This window comes from Macrobrachium rosenbergii, chromosome 29 (genome assembly GCF_040412425.1).
Source record: "Macrobrachium rosenbergii isolate ZJJX-2024 chromosome 29, ASM4041242v1, whole genome shotgun sequence".
Classification (NCBI taxonomy): Eukaryota; Metazoa; Arthropoda; class Malacostraca; order Decapoda; family Palaemonidae; genus Macrobrachium; species Macrobrachium rosenbergii.
The window spans coordinates 6,286,179-6,309,994 of NC_089769.1; the positions used below are offsets into that span (position 1 = coordinate 6,286,179).

The window sequence follows — 23,816 nt, forward strand, 5'->3', positions numbered from 1 at the left end:
TATATATATATATATATATATATGTACCCATTATGTATGTATGTATATATATATATACGTATTACTTAATATTAATTTGATAATTGCGTTAGTAAACACCTGGAACTGACAAATACAAGGAAGCTCCGCTTATTATGATCTGAAACCTGGAGACAAATACAAGGAAGTATTTGGCGAAAAGACTTCCTCTTTCACCCACTTTCTTTTTCTTCCTTCATTTTTTGGGGGGTGGGGGCGGGAGACGGGGGTGTCTACATATTCATATCATCTAACGTGTATTTTGTAACCAGATGTAAACCTTGAACGGTGTATTAGACTGCATTCGATCGTATTGTATCAATGAAATCAGTTGTTTTAATAATTTTCAATCTGATATGAAAAATAAACGTAAGCTAAGATATATATATATATATATATATATATATATATATATATATATATATATATATATATATATGTATATATATATATATATATTTAATTTAAATGAATATTTTAGTGTTGGTTGAAAATAATATTTTGGTTAGGTTCATCTGAGTTAGGTGATAATGAATATTTACACAACTGAGGAAAAAAAGATGTGATGGAGAAGAGAGAGAGAGAGAGAGAGAGAGAGAGAGAGAGAGAGAGAGAGAGAGAGAGAGAGAGAGAGAGAGAGAGATGTATTTTGATAACCGCAAAATGTCTCAATTCTCTCTCTCTCTTCTCTCTGTATATATACACACATACACACTACACACATATGTATATATATATATATTATGTGTGTATATATATATATCTATGTATATATACTGTATACATACATGTGTGTATATATATATAAATAAATATATATATATATATATATATATATATATATATATATATACAGTATATATAGATACATACAGTAGAGGAATACTGCGTTAATTACAAATATTTACCGGCGCTGAAAGCTCTGACGTTAAATTTTGATCAAGATAAACAACCATTATGCATAACTTAGCATAAATTATTCCTTAATATTGTAATAACGTTACCTAGCTTTTTCGTCTTGCACATAATTACTACGTTAGAAAGTCCTAGAACTCATCGTTCAACATTCATAAAATTTAGAGAGAGAGAGAGAGAGAGAGAGAGAGAGAGAGAGAGAGAGAGAGAGAGAGAGAGAGTACGTATTTTCTTCTATACATGAGTCTAGCAAACCTTACGTGGAGGTTACACTGATGTCTGCGTGCTCTAAGAGAGAGAGAGAGAGAGAGAGAGAGAGAGAGAGAGAGAGAGAGAGAGAGAGAGAGAAAACGTAAAATGAAAATATTATCAAGTTCATCGGTCGTAATTTCAATTTTCGTTTTTACGATATAAATGATAACGAAGTCAGTTGAGATGTTTGCCCATAACACGGATCGCTCCTCTGGGTTGGCTACCACGCATGCTTTTTTTTTTTTTTTATTTACATCTGATCTATGGGAATCCACGTTCCAAGCCATTTAACTTCTAGTGGCTAATACGCATGCGTGAGTTGTTGTAAAGTCTTGTGATATTCTCCGATTCCATTCCGTGGCTGTTACGCATTCCTGTCTTATTCCACATTGCCCACTCCAGCCAATCATTTGCCTGTAATCGTGCACGATTTGGTGAAGGTAGGCCTACGTCGACCCGGCTTGGAATTCGCCCATTTGAATCGTGGCCACGAACGAAATCATTAGGCCAACTTTGTCTTTTTTTGCTCTCATTTTGAGGTGAAATCCGAGGAAATTGTCAGAATTTGCCCCAGAACCTGAATCCATTATTAACTTTTTATCGACAAAGAATATTAAATAACCAATAGGCCTATACGTGCGAGAATATCGTGAAGTTGAATGTTATTTTTTTTTTTAGTGACAAGATTACTCATGGTGTTGGTGTTTAAACATCGGCCTACGCACCCAGGACGAAGTTGCCGAACTACTTTCAGTATCGAACGATGGCGTTAGTGACTGATGCAGCCATTCTCGAAATATTGAAGGCAGCTGGACTGGGGATTATAAACTAAAAATATTAAACGTTGAAGGTCGACGTGAAGAACATTCGACAAGTAGGGCTATTTAGACCGTTGTTATCCATTACCTTGTCTTATATCTTCAGTTGAAGTCAATACTAGCCTAAAATCAACATCGAATAGCTCAAGGTAAGTCCTTTTATTTACAGTGTCAGTTTAAGGTTACATTAAGTGACTGTTAGGTCAGGATGTATCTGTGTTAAAAGTGAAAGGTATGTTAGGATGTACCTGTAGTAGGATGTACCAGGGTTGGGAGAGTGGGTTCAGAATTCAGGGCATGACACCCTAGGTCAGGTTAGGTGAAAAGAAATGTAGGCTATCGCTCATCTGTGTTATAATAGGGAAGGCTGGGGGTGTTCTCCCCAGGCCAGGTCAGGTACGACAGCCTAGGCCATGCTAGGCTGAAGGAGGTTAGGCCAGGATGCATGCCTTTTGAAATATGACTTTCTTTTGCTTATTTTGGTAACGACTTTTGGGGTTAAACAAGGATAGGGGTGTCCCCCAGGCCAGGTTAGGCCATGACGTTCTAGATCAGGTTAGGCTGTAGGAGGTTAGGCTAGGATGCATCCCTGTTGAAGTGGGACCTTTCTTTGCATATTTAACTGATTTTTGGATAAAACCCCCGACTACTAAAGCTCCACATTAATTGGGTAACTACCAGGTTGCGTGTAAAATGGGTGCCCTCAATAGCACCAGACTTGGTTATGTACGTGAAAACAAAACAAAAGACGGTGAACATCATAAATATGAACAAACAGACAAAACATGGACATACTAAAAACATAAATAAAATAAACATAAAAAAGTCATAAACACAAAAACATAAATAAAAGACACAAATATACACAAAAACATAAAGATAAGACGGTGAACATCATAAACTGTGGACAAACTCACAAAACATAAACAAAGGACTTAAACATAAGCACAAGCATAAACAGAAGATGGCGTACATCATAAACATTGACAAAAGCCATAAACATACATAAAAAACATAAAGAAAGGACATAAACATTCACCAAAATAAACATAAACAAACGACAGTATTAAGATAATTTGGTAACTTCTCGTGCTAACAATTGTTTGCTATTAGGAGAGTGATAGAATAGTTACCCATAGAAACGTAAGTTTTCTATAAATACTTTTAATAGAAAATGTACTAATTTTTTGGGTAACTATTTTAGATATTACAACTACTCTCCAGTAGAATGTGTACCATTACATTGCTGAATTAGGATTCAGCAGTTCCACAAAGACAGTATAATACATACATATATACATATATGTATATGTATGTATATATATATATATATATATATATATATATATATATATATATATATATATATATAAAGATAACTTATTAAATAAGAAAAAAATAATAAACTAATATGTAAATGAATATTGGTTTAGCCACATGTTTGAGATACTAGGACCTTTGAAGAAGAACCTTAGCGTCTTAATCCTTTCACTAGAATTATGTCAGCCAACGATGAAAATATGTAAAACTTTCTATTTCCTTATAGACCCATTTCAAGTGGTCGAGACTTGTTTATCTGAGTAGTCGTGGATTTCGTCCACAACCCACGACCACCCAGATAAACAAATCTCGACCATTTAAAAAGAAATCTATAAAGAAATGGAGAGTTTTTCACACATTTCTCCGTAGGCTGACACAATTCTAGTGAAAGGACTAATGCACAAAGATTCATCTTCAAACATCTTAGAATCTCATATCTAACGTTAGACCAATTGGCATATATATCTCACTTCCTAAATAATTATACTAGTGGTAAGGATTAATTTAAAATATTCTCCCTTCATTGGTGTAATAAGTTAGACAAAAAGCTAATTTATAAAGAAATTGTAGTCTTGCTTAGGTAGTGAACTTAGTCTAAGACAATCACTCAACATTCTAATTATTTCAAAGGCTGTGAGCTTTTCAAATCGCTGAATTTTAGGATATCTTGTTACTTATAAGTACAGGCGAGGTTTTTAAGTAAATTTGCGATTTCTAAATTCACTTATAAATGTTTAGTATGTAGCATTTTATCAGCTTTAATGGTCTTGTCCTAATGAAAGAATGAGTTCAAACGGACTTTATTTGTAACACCGTATGAGCCGTCGGCTCTAGGTAGGCCTATTACCACTACTGTCATACATTCAGAAGGTTAGGTTAAGTAAAAGACGTTATTACCTAGTATAAATATTGTATTTTTCATGAAAATTATTATATATGGGTTATTATTGGGAGGTAGCTGTGTACTTTGAATACTTAATGAGATGTAACAGGATCCTTGAAGAAAGTTTAACAAGAACAAAACATCTTTTCGTCTGGAAAACTTAACAGATATCAGATTGCTCATAAACTCAAGCTCTCAGGAACTGTTTAAGAATACACTTGATATGCAGCAACTGTATTTGAAAGATCCGTTACAAAAAAAAAAAAAGACACACCAATAACACTTAGGCCTAACAAAAACAAAACAGATCTTTAAAAGCCAACCTGACTGGTTTGCTGTAGAGTATATACATGTAGAAATTCAGAGCGTGGTGAAGCATCTCGAGGTCGTTAGAAATGGCTCTGAATAACTGATAGTCATAATCGTTCGAACGAGAACCAGTGTAAAAAGCGTTGCAGACGCCCACGGGAATCATGGTGAGCGAAAACGACACCATGACACCCGTCAGGAGGTGGATGATGTTGTGATCCTTTTGGTACCAGCTGTCAGCGACCCCGGGGTTGATGATCAACCCCTGGGTACCACCGCTCTCGGCGTCTCCTGCAGCAGGCCCCGTCGACCTCCTGTTCCACTCTCCTCTCTTCCTCTTCAGCCTGACGAATCCTCTCAGAGTGAGGGCGTTGAGGACGACCAGGAAGGCGATGGGGACGAACGTGGTGATGGTCTGCCTCACCCAAGAGTAGACGCGGTACCACCTCATAGGCCTATTCCTGGGGATCTCCACGCAAGCCACCCACAGCGTTACCGGCGCCCTGTGGACGCCGACGGCGTCGTCTGGCGAAGAGATCTGATCGCAGAGACACTCGGCGAGTTTTCTTGGCGCCTTGATGAAACACATCGGCAACCAGACGATCACGGACAAAACGAACGCGCCGAGAATCAGCCGCTTGGCGTAGTGGCGCGTGTGGATCACCCTGAACCTGCTAGGCCTGCAGACGGCGTAGTAACGCTCGACTGTGACGCACATGGTGACGTAGACGGACGTCGAGAGGAACACGTTCGAGAAGAAGACTTCGAGATAGGAGTACCACACGGCCAGGGAGTATCTCGAAGTCGTTCTGTGGGTCAGGTGGTGGGAGACAGAGATCGAGAACAGCAGGGAGAGGAGGTCGCTGCAAGCCAGCACCAGGAAGTAGGTGTAGGTCACTCCTGCAAAAAAAAAGAAGAAGAAAAAAAAAGAGACATTCCAGTGAGAATAAGATTCTAAAGTAGAAAAAGGACTGTAAAAAAAAACGTGCATACACATAAACGTGCGCCTGCATACACAAACATACACAAGTTCCTTTAATTATGATTGTGCCTCTGTTGACCTATGCAGGGCATTATGTACCTGGCAGGTAATTGATTGTTGGGGCTGGCTGCAACTGCAAAGCTGGAAGAGTATTAAAACTGGATATATATATAATTATATATTCATATATATATATATATATATATATATATATATATATATATATATATATATATATATATATATATATATATATATATATATAATATATATAATCATATATATTTATATATATATATATATATATATATATATATATATATATATATAATATATATATATATATATAATATATAACGAAAGGAATCACGCCATTTTCGCTTTTAATTTTGCAACTGAAAACACAAATAAGAAAGAGCATTATATGCTAATACCATAACCTGTATGTGATGTTAATTTACCTTAAAAAGGGCTTTACATATTCAAAACGACCCAAAGAAATTGTATAGTAATAATGTGAATAAAATCAAAATAATATTTGACATATCGACATACATCATAAAATCACTGTTAAACATAATCAAGATTAATATTCACGACATTAGTTCCGTAACAGATAAACAAATGAAGAACGACAATTAGTGACGTCACAGAAACGAGAAAAGCAAATGAGTTAACATACTTAAAACTAACATACTACTTTAACATACTCGAGCAAGTGATTTTACCTCCCTTTCGTTCCTTTTACTGTACCTCCTTTCACATTCTCTTCCTTCCATCTTACTTTCCACCCTCTCCTAACAATTGATTCATAGGTTTATCTCCCGTTACACCTTTCAAACCTTTGGCCGAATTCTATATTCAATTCAAGTGATTTTATCCTTACCTCTGAACCGCGGCAATCGCAGAATGAAGATGGTCAAGAGATTGCCTAGCAATCCCACCGTGATGATTACAGGAGCCACTATACTGTAGGCAATCCTGTTCGCCTCCTGTATCCTGGGATCCATTGGTACAGATTCGTTGCACTGGTCTTGCCATATTCCAGCTTCTGACGGAGGCACTGAAGATTCTGTGAATAAGATACTGATCAGTTTGTTATCCAGATAACGATTATTTCATTTTTGAAATCAAATCACTTTTGCGTGTGATAGATGGATGTTGTAAACTTTTAATTTAATGAGAATTTCATTTTCATGGGCATTATATATATATATATATATATATATATATATATATATATATATATAATACTAATATATATATATATATATATATATATATATATATATATATATATATATATATATATATAATGGAGAGAGAGAGAGAGAGAGAGAGAGAGAGAGAGAGAGAGAGAGAGAGAGAGAGAGAGAGAGAGAGAGACGTCAAAATTATGAAAAAAGGTCAATTCATCTACTATAAATATATATCATACTGCACTTATAAGAGCACACGAAGAATCAAAAATGCATATCTGAACCATCTTTGTAACAAATCTTTTAAACCATAAGACTTCACAAACAGAACTGTAAATTGTATACCTTCGACCTACCTTTGATTATTTCCATATTTTTACGAAATGATTGTTGATTAATCATCTGCTTCCTCTGGCGCCCTCTGTGGGATAAGATGAAAAGATGATGAATATATACTGTTGAATATAAAAGTGTAATGCATCAGTTTATATTTATTATATATCTTATGGAAGATATACTAAGTGACCATAAAGCCCTTTGAATTGGAAAGCGAAATCTCGTGGTGAACTAATTTGACCCTTCTGGATAAATATAAGATTTATTTACCTGTTTTGAAATCAATAAAGAGCTTATTACAACCTGTGTAAACCACAATATATTGTAGTTCAAAGTGAACATGAGACAAGTCATGTTATAGTAGGTTAGAGTATCTAATAGTTCATTGACCATGTAGGAAGCTCATGACTTCAGTATAGTTATTTTTAGTTTTCTGTAAAAGAAAACTATTGTGCCGGCTTTGTCTGTCCGTCCGCACTTTTTCTGTCCGCCCTCAGATCTTAAAAACTACGGGGGCTAGACGGCTGCAAATTGGTATGTTGATCATCCACAATCCAGTCATCAAACGTACTAAATTGCAGCCATCAAGCCTCAGTAGTTTTGATTTTATTTAAGGTTAAAGTTAGTCATGATCGTGCGTCTTGGATATATGATAGACCACCACCGGGCCGTGGTTAGAGTTTCATGGGCCAAGGCTCATACAGGATTATACCGAGACCACCGAAAGATAGATCTATTTTCGGTGGCCTTGATTATACGCTGTAGCGGCTGTACAGAACACTCGATTGCGCCGAAGACACTTCGGCGTATATTTTACTTGTTCACTAGTAATGTCAATAGGAAATCGAATGGAAGGAAAGAATAGCTTACCATATTTACCGTGAAAATGTTACTTATTCGTCAGTAAGAAATGATGCCACCTATACTATTTGACAATCGAAATAGTGATTTCTATCGGAAAATGATTGGCGTTAAGTATGGCGTAGATTTTTTGCTTTTAAATGCTTTAAATAAGGATGCAAAAGGACCTCTTTTAATCTGCTGGCTGGGTAATGTAATCCATTTAACTGGATGATCAAAATCAGCTTTCAGTGAACGTGGACAAAAATGATTCTGATTGCTGTATTTTGATACTGTCAGACCGATTTGAAACCAGTTTATCGTGATGGGTAAAATCCAGTTGAAATGAACAGTTCAGGCATAGATCAAACTTTGTATTAGAGTATTAGCGTTTCACAATGACAGCCTTGACTGGTGTATCACGGCAACATTGACAAATATATTTTTAATTTAAAACTTAAAAAAGAGAAATGTTTAAATGAAATGAAAATAAATATAATAAATAACTGAAAATAAAGTACGATTATTATATAAATAAAAAAATTATAATTCATATGTCACAATTACTGTGCTCCCTTTTTGGGGGGTGGGGGTTAGTGCCGCCAATGCATCTCATGCGGTGCACTGTAGGCATTACTTAAGGTTCTTTGCAGTGTCCCTTCAGCCCCTAGCTGCAACCTCTGTCGTTCCTTTTACCGTACCTCCTTTCATATTCTCTTTCTTCCATCTTACTTTCCACTTTCTCCTAACAACTGGTTCATAGTGCAACTGCGAGGTTTTCTTCCTGTTACACCTCTCAAACCTTTGTATTGTCGATTTCCGTTTCAGAGCTGAATGACCTCATAGGTCCCAGTGCTTGTCTTTGGCCTAAATCGTAGATTCAGTTCAATACAATTACTATGACTTGGTGTTGGAAACGAATCGGGCAGTTTATCCTTAATCTGCATAACATATCTTTTTTTTTTACATTTTGCCTTATTTTCTTATTTATTCACCTTTTATGACCACTTTAATATGCAACAAGGTCCCGAAGTACACATTTTGTTAGTTTTAATTGTGATATAATGTTATAGCTCTGTTATCTGAATGGAATGTACGACGTTAATTGTTCCTTGAGAGATGGTAATATTATCCTTTGTATCTAATCATTATCATGGGGCTCATATCAGTGTAACAAATACATTGTCGTTAAAATGACATTATCATTTCATTTTCATGGTAATTACGTTCTCTTGGGAATTGCTACATTGAAATGAGTACTTCAGCGCAATTGGGATTATATCAAGGGATAATGCATTAACCATAGAAAATTTAACTTTCTCAAATAAATGATCAAATAGGTTACTTTCTGTTACATTAGATTCTCAAAGAATGACTTCCCGATGTAATTCACCTACGAATAGGAACTAAATATCACTGGAAACCTATTATGAGAAGTTTGAATTTTAAGTATTTTAGGTTACGTAATAACGCAGAGGTAATTTGTAATATAAATAGTTACATGCAGTGTCAATCATAGCTGAACTTAAGGCCAACAACAGTTTTACTTTGACGAAGGTTCTGTATAAAACAGTTTCAATAATCTGTGGACGTATTACATCAATACATCTTGTACACATTCCTGTATACACACACACACAGGCACACATACACGCACACGCACGCACGCGCAAAAATCAACAACATACGCGTGTTTACGTCTCAGTCAAAAGCACTGAATTCCAGGAAGCCCTACCTCACTCCTCTGCGGCTGGCTTGAGATAACTGCGTAACCCGAAGTTATCTTGACAGCCCTTGCACTCCGATAACTGGGTGAGTTCGTCTGTGGGTGATGGATGGATGATGGATGGGATATAGAATGGGAGGTTTCGTACGTGCTACAGGGGAAGGTGTATATTGCCTTCTTGCCGTAGCAGAATACTTAAAGAGATTTCTCGCCTTAGATTACATGTGGAGACATCTTCTGGCAGACGACGATGCAGCGTTGTGCTGAGATATATTGTTTATGGGCGGTGATGTATAAACATTCCTCTTTTAGTGTGACGATGTATGAAGTTGTTTTAATCTATTTTGACGATGTAAGTTACATACAGCTTGACTCAGAAGTAATATTAATTTTTTTTTGTTGAAAACATTAAAACTTGATAGAACTGGATAACAGTTTATTTACGTATATTATTGACTAGCTCAAGAAATGTTTTCGTGGAATATTGCCACATAATTCTTTAAGAGGGTTGGGTTAGACACGTATATATAAATAAATAAATATATATATTATATATATAATATATATATACATATATATATATTATATATATATATATATATATATATATATATATATATATATATATATATATATATATATATATATATATATATATATATATATATATATATATATATATATATATATATATATATATATATATATATTACCAAGCCAGTGAAATTCAAGATAAGCACATTGTAATGGGAGAATAACCCTCATTACAGAACCGGTGCAAAAACCAGTGTGTACGGTGTAATTACGAAAAAATAAATTGGCAGCCTGTCCACTGCGACTCAGCTTGAATTTCCTGTTGTATGAGACGGATTGCATTAAAAAGTGAGCTTCATGATCGTTCATTTGAGAAAGTCAATTTTAGTTTTCTGTTAAAGAAAACTATTGTTCCGGCTTTGTCTGTCCGTCCTCACAGACCTTAAAAACTACTGAGGCTAGAGGGCTGTAAATTGGTATGTTCATCATCCACCCTCCAATCATCAAACATACAAAATTGCAGCCCCATAGCCTCGGTAGTTTTTATTTTATTTAGGGTTAAAGTTAGCCATGATCGTGCGTCTGGCAACGATATTATTTACTACGCACTAATTTCGTGGTGAGGAAATCCCACGATGTAATTCCAGTTAGGTTGAAACATATATTTCAATAACATTTAACCAGACCGCTGAGCTGATTAACAGCTCTCCCACTTATTTTACGAGAACATAACATAATTTCCATGTAATTGAAAAATGATACTTCCTATTACCGGTCGGAGACATAATGCAACTACCGACTCGTCAACGAGGAACTAAGGTAATTACATATATAGGATAAAATGACCATCATATACACTCCTTCAAATGGCAGAACCAACACATGGCAACATAATAAACAAAAAAACGCGCCGAAGTTTCTTCGGCGCAATCGAGTTTTCTGTACAGCCGCTACAGAGTATAATCAAGGCAGCGAAAATATATATCTTTCGGTGGTCTCGGTATGATGCTCTATGGGCCTCGGCCCATGAAACTTTAACCACTGCCCGGTGGTGGTCTATCCTATATCAATACCAGAAGCACGATCATGGCTAACTTTAACCTTAAATAAAATAAAAACTACTGAGGTTAGAGGGATGCAATTTGCTATGTTTGATGATGAGAGAGTGGATGATCAACATACCAATTTGTAGCCCTCTAGCCTCAGTAGTTTTTAAGATCTGAGGGCGGACAGAAAAAAATGCGGACAGAATAAAGTGCTGACGGACAGACAAAGTCAGCACAAAATCACTGCATTCACAAAAAACGAAAGCAAACTTTCAAACCTAATAATATACTTATTTGCTACTAATTCATTTTAGTTTGTAACTATAATTACCTATAATACATAACTGCGTTGTGCGAAGTAATTGGGGCGTTTAATTTAGCAAGACTGCGACCCTTGTGACCCAGCCACGGCTCCGTAAATAAATTCGTTATCAGTGACGTCACGAGGTCTCTCATAATTGCCAGGTCCATCAGTAAATACGGATTAACGGCGATTAATAGCCAAACATACTGGGTGGACACTGAGGGGAATATTAATGTGAGCAGAGATTACTCTTGCACACAGTTTAATGCGTATAGGCTTCTGAACTGAACTGTTAGATTAGATTAAGCCTACCTCCCGAATAGGCTGTTTTTATTGTACGTATTCATGTTTTTATATGTATAACCTCTCTCTCTCTCTCTCTCTCTCTCTCTCTCTCTCTCTCTCTTTCTTTCTTTGTATGCCTTTCTGCCTCTTTCTTTCTTTCTAAAGCCTATGTTAGAATGTGTAAACGGGAGAGTGACTGGTTTGGTATAAAAGTTAGGTGTGAAGCAATGATGTATTATGTTTCAATGGATATTTAGTATCTGTAGATGGCGTAACGTATGAAGTCAGAAAAGGTACTTAGGATGAACATGCCACATTATGGGATAAGAAAATGGGCTTTGTATGAGTTGTGGAATGGTTAGTATTTGCAGATAATTGGAGATAATGTTGAGAAACTGTAAAAAATGGTGAAAGTTTAAAAGCGTTTGCGGGAGAAGGCTTGATGTATATGTGAACAAGAGTAAGGTTATGAAAGGAACTGGAAATGAGGAAAAGGGAACAAGGAATTTCAACATGGGTGTTGGAAGATGGAGAAGTTGATTTTAATGAATATTTGAGACTACATATTTGATTTGATTCTCTCTCTCTCTCTCTCTCTCTCTCTCTCTCTCTCTCTCTCATCCCATTCAGGCTCAGTCTCTCCTCATCATCATAGTTTGATTTACACTCCTCATCTATTTATCTAACTGTCTCTCTGTGTGTCTGTCTCTCTCACTCACTCACTTGACCTTTGTAAAACCGCTCTCGACTCAACCAATTAAAAAAAAAAAAGTTTTAAAATGTTCTCTACAATTTCTGCCGCGTTCAAGGAACCATATGGTCTCTCGAGCTAAATCTGTCAGCATTACTGCTGTTTATGTTGTCGTAGATTGCTGAAGGTGGGAGGGGGTAGGAAGAAAGGGAGAGGGGGGGAAAGGTCTTTGGAAGGTAATCTCTAGAAAGTAAACGTGCCACTCACATTACAAAGCTTTTAAAAAAAAGATTAAGAGGAAGGGCAGTAAATATCTTCTTAATTGGAGCTTCTTGTAGGTATAAGAGGGTTCCCTGCATTAGATGAATTCCTCCCCATTCTTGGTTTCTTATTCTTAGTTCCTCATTCTTGAAGCTGACTTCTCTCTCTCTCTCTCTCTCTCTCTCTCTCTCTCTCTCTCTCTCTCTCTCTCTCTCTCTCTCTCTCTCTTTCTGCTGTGTTTTTGAAGTTACATTCACTCGCGGATCCACTTTTTCCTAAGTCGTTTGTTCGTAGGAATGTTAGTCTGTTCAATAAACTCTCAAAACTTTTAAATTTTTTTTCAGCTTTATTTTTGACGTAAAATTAAATTTTAATCTGAAATGTTCTCTTCCTTAAAGAATTTATTCGTCCTGAGATTCCTTTGTAATTTATTTTTTCTTTCACGTTCATTTTTGAAATTATGGTCACTAATATATCCGTTTTCCTATTGACGAAATATTAAGTAATAAGTCTTTTCATCTTATTTGTTCATCAGGGAATGTGTCTTTCTTAAGACAACTTTTTAAAGACATTTTTATTCTAAATATTTTCTTAACTCGTTTGTTCAATATGCTCTTTTCTTATATGATAACCTGTCTGGTAAGTCAGCTTATCAGTAAAGGTGGTCTTTCATTTTTCATTCTTCACACTTCTTATTTTCCTTTTAAAGTTTGTGCTTGTCTTTTGATATGTGTGTAAAATTACTTACCGTACGGACAAAAAACAAAAACGTCTTTTTATTGAGTTACAAGGACGGAGATTTTTTATTCTTTTTATAAAACTCTAGACCTAACTTTCGTGGGATTTTGCACACGATAATTACAATAATAATTTTCCTTCAAAATTTTGTTAGAGACATACACACGCCACACGAGGGTGGCTCTAGGTAAAACACAATACAACGGTCACCGGCACATTCATACTTAAATATTTTATTCGTTGATGATCATCACACACAGACAACATCCACATTAGCAACTTCACATACCTAACCTAAGCGGAAAGCTCATTATCAGCACGTAGAACCCCTTACACACACACTACCACTCGCTTCTATCTTGCAAGCAATCTAATGCCTTTTGTGTTGTCTATTAAGTCTCATCCTAATACTTCCTTCATACTGTGTTTTTTAGCTCTCCTTCCCCTATGTCCTTTCATTTCTGTATGATACATTCTTATCACGTACCTTTTGTCTTTCATTCTTTCCACATGACCAGACAATTATGCAGTGGATAATATTTGTCAGAAGAATGTTTTAATATACATCTGTCTAACCGATATTAAAATGAAAGTGAATGACGATATTCAATGAAAAAGGAAGAGTCATTTATTATTAAGCTGGAAAATGTTTTAAACTAAAAGAGTAAGATAATTCTGATGCATAAACTCCTTAACGTGAATTATGTAGGTAAACTCAATTAAGTCTATATTAAACAATAAATCTAACTTGGTCACGTACTTGAGGTCTGAAAATTCTTGGTCGTTTACTCACGGGTTCCTTAAATGCATTGTCATCAAAGCAAATGATGAATGGATACAATTAGTGGGTGATTATTATTAGCGAATAAGGAAACCATAAAACTCCATTACTAGGTAAGAGACATTACTGTGTACTGAAGAATCGCACAGCTGGTCTCACTCACTTCCCTGGCTTTCAGTACCACACACGACGACGACGAGAGAGAGAGAGAGAGAGAGAGAGAGAGAGAGAGAGAGAGAGAGAGAGAGAGAGAGATAACAGAATTTTTGTGAGGAGGAAAACAGATGAGGGAGCGAAGGAGGAGGAAAATGGAGTAATCCATCATATTTGTTAAAATGGGTTTAATAACTTTTACCCCGTGTGTCCATCATTTTCTAAGTCTTCCTTCCATCCCCCTTCCTTACTCTCAAGAATCATTCACTCTTTTCACCAGCCTATCGTTCTCCATTCTCTCTACATGACCAAACCGTCTCAGAACTCTCTGGTCCATCCTGACTATAACAGTAAACTTATATCACTTTTATATATCACATTTCTCACCCTCTCAGATTTTCTTATGCATCATATACTATAGTTATTAAATAATTCATCTCATCAGCTTCAGCTTGTTGTATATCATGAGAACTCAGCTTCCACACTTCACATCCATAACGGAGAGTTAGCTCAACAATCCATTTAAACATTCCCACCTTGGCTACCATAGCTGCTCGAAGTCTCATCGCAGTCTTTTGCACATTCTCTTCTGCCTTCCTATCTTCACCTGTTTTGGGAGTCATCTCTTCCCTCATACATACATACACACGCATATATATGTGTGTATGTATGCATATATACACTATATATAACATGTGTATATATATAGATATGTGTTAGTCTACATGTTCGTTTAAATGTAACTGTGTATATTATATTTACTTGAAATATGCAGCTGTGCAGTTATGTACAGTAATATGTTGCATGTGTATGTGTGTGTGTGTGTGTGTGAGAGAGAGAGAGAGAGAGAGAGAGAGAGAGAGAGAGAGAGAGAGAGAGAGAGAAAGAGAGAGAGAGAGCAAAGCAAATGCTCAAAGCTTCAAGATTTTCCACGTCGTCATGCAAAATTCTGATTGCTATTCATGAACATAAGAAGCTCACATCTTTTAAAAATGAATAAAGACTTGCAAATACCTCATAACATACTCCGCTCCATATTCTGCATTCTCTTCCTCTTCAAACCAGGAAATCACAAAAAAAATTTTTTTTTCTCTCCTCCGAAAACAAGAAAAATGTATCCATTTGTCAATGTTGCAACTGTAGGAGAGTAATTTGGTGCTGAAGAACTGTGGTTGTCTCTCTGACATAACTTTTACCACCTCTTCTTCTTCTGTGAAAAATACGAAGAGAATTGGGGCTTTACAGGTGCGAGTTTAGCTTTGAACGTTAATTATCCGTACCTGCTGTTACTATTCACCTGTTTGGTGGCGAAGGTAAATATTTGCCTATAATATGATGGCGTTTTGCTTACTGTTTACCTTTTTGCTGGCAAAGGTAAATATTTGCCTATGATGGTGTTTTGCTTCTGTTTTGCGATGAAATTATGGGTTCAGGTGATCGGTGTTATAGAGTTTATGTCGTGTGTATTTATAGATGGATTCTGCTTTTGGAGAAAGTATGAAAGAATTCGTTAATCTAAACTAAGGTAATCTATGAACACTGCAAGTTTATTTATTGTTTATTGAGTTTAATAAATTCATAACTGCATAGCCTCTTAACACTTAGTTTTACATAGTTATAATTACTGATATTTTCATTTCAGGGAGGAAAATTACTTGTATCCATAGGATTTTGTAACAAATATCATCCAAGCATTAGTCTGATAAAAAAAAACCTCCGGGCAGAAAAGAATAACTAAATTTTTACAAGAAAATTTTACTTTTTTTTAGGCAAAAATATTCAGAATATGAAAAATTTACTTTTACTGGCTGCCCAAAAGCATGAGACCGTGCTGGCATAAGGCTATCTTAAGTTGCAACAATAAAGAATAATTTATTTGGAAAACTTGAACATTTTGGATGTTTAGAAAGACTAATTTTTCCACGTATTTCCATGAGAACTATAGTTTATCTTTCCACTTTTCAAAATAAGGATAGTTCAGCTTATCAATAAAAAAAAAATAGTTTATTGCGCCCTGCTTTCACTTGAGAACTCCCGCAGCGGTGCTGTTAATGTACATCGCAGGGTGGACTGTAGGCATTACTAAAGGTTCTTTGCAGCGTCCCTTCGGCCCCTAGATGCAACCCCTTTCGTTCCTTTTACTCTACCTCCATTCATATTATCTATCGACCCTCTCCTAACAATTATTGCAAGTTGCAACAGCGAGATTTCCCTCCCGTTACACTTTTCAAACCTACCTACCCTCAATTTCCTTTCCAGCGCTGAATGACCTCATAGGTCCCAGTGCTTGGCATTTGGCCTAAACTCCATATTCCATTCCATTCTAGATTCCATTTCACCAGAGAACGGTGTGACTTTCGTTGCTAAATGTCACAGGAGTAAAAAGAAAGATCCTTCGTCTCGTTTTCAGCTTTCACGACCAGATGGCGCTGGCGTTTATTCCAATACCTCGGGCACCAGAAGTGATTAACATTCTGCTGTTATTACGAATGATGATGTGTGTGTCTACTGTCGAAAGGGAGATGTATTATATTTTAGCCCCGGCGTTTGAATGTGGGAGAACTAATTTCCTGAATGTTTTAGGAGAATATTTTTTCAACTTTCCCTGAATGTTTTAGCATTTTATTCTATATTTTTATTTCTTATTAGAAAGGAAGATAGTTTTGAAAGTAATATGCAGGTTTTAGGTTATTTATTTGACTAAGAAATGATATCAGGTACAGATTTGTGTTAGAATTTTATATATTTTGTCTTAGACAGTTTTTTCCAGTTCGTTTATTTCTATGAATTAGAAGTCATATCATGTACAATTCCCTTACGCCAATTCTCTCAGATAAAAAGCATTTCTAAAAAAAATTTATGAATTGACTGCTGTGACGCTTCTGAAGAAGCTATCACCTTCTGCTTTCTTTTATATCACCGAGAAACACCACCAACTCCTATTTATTTTGTCCAGTTAGGTCATTATACTATAATGACGATGACTCGTCACAAAAGCCGAGTCAGCTGTTTACGGAGGTGAAAGGCTTGCCTATGATAGCTCTTAGTATTGTGTTTCATAATATTCTTACGTGTTTCCTTTTTGCATATTTATAACGCTTTCCCCATTTTCTCTTTGTTATTTCTTTTTATTCATTGGTTTGTAGTTCTCTTATTTATTTGTTTTTATTCATTGCTTTGTAATTCTCTTATTGATTTGATTTTATTCATTGCTTTGTAATTCTCTTATATTTTTATTGTTATTCATTGCTTTGTAATTCTCTTATTTATTTGTTTTTATCCCTTACTTTGTAATTCTCTTACCTATTTATTGTTATTCATTGCTTTGTAATTCTCTTATTTATTTGTTGTTATTCATTGCTTTGTAATGCTCTTATTTGTTTGATTTTATTCATTGCTTTGTAATTCTCTTATTTGTTTGATTTTATTCACTGCTTTGTAATTCTCTTATTTATTTGTTGTTATTCATTGCTTTGTAATTCTCTTATTTATTTGTTTTTATTCATTGCTTTGTAATTCTCTTATTTATGTGTTGTTATTCATTGCTTTTTATTCATTGCTTTGTAATTCTCTTATTTATGTGTTGTTATTCATTGCTTTTTATTCATTGCTTTGTAATTCTCTTATTTACTTGTTTTTATTCATTACTTTGTAATTCTCTTATTTATTTATTCTTATTCATTGGTCTGTAATTCCTTGTTCTTGAATGTTCAGGTTAATAATGTGTTTTTATGGGGAAAATGTTTTAAATGTTATATATGGTAAGTTCTGCTAAGATTTTTAAGAGAGTTATGACAGAACTCTTTTCATATTATACTGTCTGCATTGTTCTATAGAGAGAGAGAGAGAGAGAGAGAGAGAGAGAGAGAGAGAGAGAGAGAGAGAGAGAGAGAGAGAGAGAGAGAGAGAGAGAGAGTTATGCCCGAAAGAATTAATGAAAAAATTTTTAAGATAAGAAAGTGATCCAGATTTTTCAGATTCGTCTATTAAAGATTTATATGTAAACAAACACCAAAGACTGACAGGCAACCAATCACCTCTCGAGATATAATACATTTCATCAAATTACATCTTCTGATATTGTTTTCCCAATTGTGGCAACTGTGAATTATTACCTCGGCAATTTGTACGATGATGAAGATAGATGACATCGATTATTATTTTTTTTTATTTAAGATCCACCTGGTCCCTCGGTTATTTTCAGATTTTTATTGTTTTTTTTTTGGTATGATTTTTTTTGGGGTTAGCATTTTGAGCCATGTATATAGTGTAGAATTAATAAATGTCAGTACCTCTGTTAGATGTGTGTATATATATATATATATATATATATATATATATATATATATATATATATATATATTTATTTATTTATTTATTTGTATGTATATATATGTGTGTGTGTGTATGTATGCACATATATGTATGTATACATATTTTGTATATATATAAAATTGTATATATATATATATATATATATATATATATATATATATATATATATATATATATATATATACATATACATATACACACACAATTTTATTATGATATCCAAAACGTATTGAGTCTTTTATTATTCTGATAATGTTACAGTATAATCGTTACTATTATTATAGTAAGGAGCATAATCTTACATGTAAGATTTTATGTGAAACTATATTGAAAAATAGTCTTTCAACTTGTTTCGTCCAGCTGACCCTTCCCGATTAAGCATTATCTGTAAAATAGTAAAGAAATAGTAAAGAAGTGTAATAGTAAAGAAAAATAATAATTAAAAATAAACAGATATTCTTACCGTTGAAAGATGCTTAGGTTTATTTAGTAGAATGCTATAGCTAATTCAGAAAATAGAGGCAGGCTTACATGCAAGAACGAGCTATCTCGTATATTTGGATGTGCTAACACTAACTCTCTCTCTCTCTCTCTGTCTCTGTCTCTCAACGGACACCATTATTAAGGATATCAAGACCACACACACCCACGCACACACACTGTGACAAAGGTGGTGTTTAGTTAAGTTTAGATAATTTTGCTTAGTATAATTCACCTACTTGAGAGAGAGAGAGAGAGAGAGAGAGAGAGAGAGAGAGAGAGAGAGAGAGAGAGAGCTTTATGTTGTACAAGATGAGAACCATTTAATGCAGCTGTTGAGAATAAAGTGGTCATATTTTCATGCATTTTTTTATGATCGCTTAGGGCTTGACAATTTCATGTATTTTTTTCACACACAACTATCTTTCTTATTGTTTAGCATTTAACGACCTAAACGTCATATGCTTAGAAACCTTTGGAAAAAATAAAAGGAATCAGAAATGTTTAGTATAGGGCATAGGTTTCAGTTCTACCAATCAGAAAAGTGTTCTTGTGATATAGCCAATGATGACAGTGCTGTAAATTACATCAGAAAATATATTTGATTTGCTTGTGAGCCTGTTTGTATGTATGTATGTGTATGTGTGTGTGCGCGTGCGCACGCATTAGTTAGCCTTTCGTTGCTCCGCGAACCGCGCAGACATCATCAAAACTACCGGCGCCATTCGGCTGCGAAACCACAACAAGCAGAACTTTTTACCGCCGAGACACCGAAGAAGATGGAACCATTTTTCGGAACATTCCTCTATGACGCAAAATCCCCGGAGAAGTTTGTTTACCTGTGACGTCACGCGGGGGATGGAAGCGCACTCTTATAGCAGAAGGAGTGTTCTGGACGCTGTTCACCACCATTCGCTGGATCCAGGAAACTGGATGGGGCCCCGGATGATACTACCGAGGCGCGGGTCGTACTTGGAGCCAGCTGTTGTCCGTTGCATAATGGCGGGCTGCTAACTGCGAAACCGCGAATGGAAATGACCGCAGGAAGAAAGTGATGCATTGAACTTTTCTGCCTTCGTTAATCTTTTTTCTTTTTTGCCGTACGTTCGTCTTCTTCATAAACGCCGACAGCTGTTTAAATTGGGCGTGACTAGGGTGTTTTAGATGTGTGAATTATGTTTGGGATAAACATACAAATAAAATGAAATTGCAACCTCCGTTTGTTCAGAGAATTTATGAGTGGTTTTTAAGCAAGTCTTGGAAAATAAAAAGTTGCACATTTTGAAAAATGGTGGATAAATTTTACCAAAATTATGTGACATTTGCGAATATTACCTACGAAACAGGCACGAGTGGCTGTGTGTTTTTAGCAAAAAAAAAAAAAAAAAAAATCTAAATTAAAAAATTTCAGGTACAAGGAAACGATGAGAATGAACTGAAACATTATTTAGGTTAGGTTCTCAATTAATTAATTCCTCTAACTGAATAACTATATATTCCCTTATTCCCTCTTAAAGTATTTTAATTATTACCATTGACCACTGACAGAAGCATCCATCTACGCTCTATCAACAGCAAACAAAAAAAAAAGCTAATATAAGACACGCGGAAATATAATCGTTTGACATTAATGTAAAAAAAAATAAATTTAAAAAATGACTTTCATTGCGCCGCTAGACCACATCGATTACCTTCGAAAGCTTCTGAAGCGATGTGTGAAAGCTTCCTACTGTTGTTCTCTTTAAGAAAAACAATCGACTTTTTAATTTCGAGTCAACAGATGAATTCCAGTCGAAAATCACATCTGTGAAAACTTTCAATTGGGCATGCTAGCATAAACACCATTATTAACTATTTCAGAAGTTAGATTTCTCCTCATTTTCACAGACCTTTGGGATTCCGTTTCTTCTGTGTTCCCCTGGTTCCTACAGCATTCCGTCGCTTCTATCCCTCCCCTTTTTTAGGGGGGCGGGTACCTGAACGTCTGGACCTGTTAAAAAAATAGAGATTCTCGATCTACCGTCCCTGGATAAAATTCAGATCGCTCCACGAACCTTAGAGAATTCTCTCAGAGAAGTAGCCATCAGCGATTGACAAATGATTATGCTCAATTTCCCCTGGTCCGCTGGTTTGGTCGCTAGTGTCGTGACATGCGGCTCAGATGCCGCGAGTTCGCGCCTCCCCCAAGGCGATGAAAAAATCACTGGCTCTGTATCATGATCAACTACTGCCGCAGTGTGGGGTCTGCGGTGGCAGGTTGAAACCAACATTCTTTGGAAGCTTGAATTTCAAGTCAACGGCCCCTGTGTGCTTGTTCCATGTGAATAGGTTTCATCTACTGAAATAATAATAAAAATATCAGTCACGCGTCAGTCTGGCAATCGGCCAGACATCTCAAGTCTGTCATCGACAAAGACTGTGCCGTCTAGTCTTTGCAAAACTCACCGATAAGTTTTATTTCTGATTTTCAAGCCACTTTCTTCCTGCGTCATAAGAAGAAGGATTCTTCGTATGCCGTGCGCTGTTGCATTATTCAGGTTCTTTGCGGTGTGCTTTCGGCCCCTAGCTGCAACCCCTTTCGTTCCTTTTACTGTATCTCCCTTCATATTCTCTTTCTTCCATCTCCCTCTCCTAACAACTGATTCATAGTGCAACTGCTTTGAGGTTTTCCTCCTGTTACACCTTCCAAACCTTTTACTGTCAATTTCCGTTTCAGCGCCGAATGACCTCATAGGTCCCAGTGCTTGGCCTTTGGCCTAAATTGTATATTCTATATTCTAGTCATATGAAGAAGATTTATCTTTACTCGGTTTAGGTTGCCAGCTGTATAGTATTTTAAAGAAGAGCGAGACGTCAGCTAAGGTATTTCTGGTTGTGCATTTTTGATTTGGACAGAAGATCATCATGTCTTCCGCTCTGTCACCTCTTGATAAATACTGCTTTAAGTACGACGGCTACGCATAGGAACTTACAAATATTGAGAGAGAGAGAGAGAGAGAGAGAGAGAGAGAGAGAGAGAGAGAGAGAGAGAGAGAGAGAGACTAATAGTCAGGCAAAGGAAGAGATAGAGAGACACGCATACCAGGAAGGAGAGAGAGAGAGAGAGAGAGAGAGAGAGAGAGAGAGAGAGAAAGAGAGAGAGAGAGGCTAATAGTCAGGCAAAGAGAGAGAGACACACACAAGGAAGGAGAGAGAGAGAGAAAAGAGAGAGAGAGAGAGAGAGAGAAGAGAGAGAGAGAGAGGAGTCACACATACAGCAAAAACAGGCATACAGAGGCATACAGAGAGAGAGAGAGAGAGAGAGAGAGAGAGAGAGAGAAAGACAGACTCTTAGAGAGACGATCAGAGCGACTAATTTCACCTTTAATATTCTTTTTGTTTCAGGGGAAAAAATTGGTGTTTAGAAACATCTCAGTTTTAGAGCTCTGATCTTCAGGGGAAAAACAAATTTCTAACTAATTTCCAACGTAAAAATTGTCAGGACAAACTTCCAGTATCTGTACACATTACAAAACACTTAACTATGCATTTAACAACACAATATTACCTGGAAAGTTATCTCCAGGAGAGGTAAAATATGTTTAAACAAACTATCTAAACTTAACGCCGTTGGGTAACTTTCATAAGAAAATCTTGACTTGAGACATATGCAAAAGAAAATCTTCACGATGCTCAAATTAAAGCAACAGCAGAAACTAATGCAACATTACCCATGTTGCAAAACGGTAGTTGCATGAAATGTTCACGATTTTGTCCGTAGAACTTGTCCGTTGAAAAAGTACAATTATGTACCATCTGCAGTCAGCAGATATTTAAAGACACTATTTCAACAACCAAAAAGTTACCAACATTTCGCCATAAACTGGAGTATATCTGTCGTTAATGTGACGTGAATAGGATAGTTTTATTCACATACAAAAAGGCTACGAAACCAACTTTAGCGCAATGCAAGAGAATTTGTCACATGATCCTTAATGCTCTGGAAGAAAATAAACACCAAAAAAGGCCGGTCCGGTGAACTACTAAAGATTGAGAAATGGAATTCGTGGCCTCGTCAAAATATTATGGATAAATATAACAGAAGAGTAAGGCCTGATGCCAGTCACAGAGCAGGTAGGACGAAGAAGTCATCTGATGGAATAAAATGAAGGGTTTTGGATCAGAAATGATGAAATGAAATTCATTGAGTAAATTTTCCTTTATATAAATGATTTGTGGATAATGAATGAAGGTGAAAGGAAGAAGCTTGTTCAAAATTAATTAAGTTTAGTGGCGAAATAGGACTGAAATATAAAAAATGGGGAAATGTTACTAACACGTTTCAAGTTACTAAGCACAGCTGAGAAGACTAGCAGACCGGGATGTTATGAAGTGGTTTGGTTATGAAGAGAGAACGGGGGAAGGAAAATAGACAGATGGAGTAGCTTCAGTTTTAGAGCAAAATTAACATAATATCTATAAAACACGAGAAGTATACAAATAGAAGGGAATGTTGCATTTAATGTGAGGGGATTTACGTGCTGTTAATGAAGTATCTTTGCCTGTACATCAAACAGTTACGAAGGCATGGCAATTTCTGTAATTTTTTTTTTTAATTTCGGGGTCTGCGA

General features: G+C 35.9%; 1 protein-coding gene across 1 annotated transcript; it reads right to left on the bottom strand.

The window, feature by feature from the left end:
• Positions 1 to 4,236: 4,236 nt before the first annotated feature.
• On the bottom strand, positions 4,237 to 20,118 carry LOC136854314 (probable G-protein coupled receptor B0563.6). Its single transcript, XM_067130610.1, has 3 exons — positions 20,046 to 20,118; positions 6,384 to 6,569; positions 4,237 to 5,415 (listed from the first exon to the last, which is right to left on the bottom strand). The coding sequence occupies exons 1-3, from the start codon at positions 20,116 to 20,118 to the stop codon at positions 4,496 to 4,498; spliced, it is 1,179 nt and encodes a 392-aa protein (XP_066986711.1). The 3' UTR covers positions 4,237 to 4,495.
• Between the last annotated feature and the right edge of the window lie 3,698 nt (positions 20,119 to 23,816).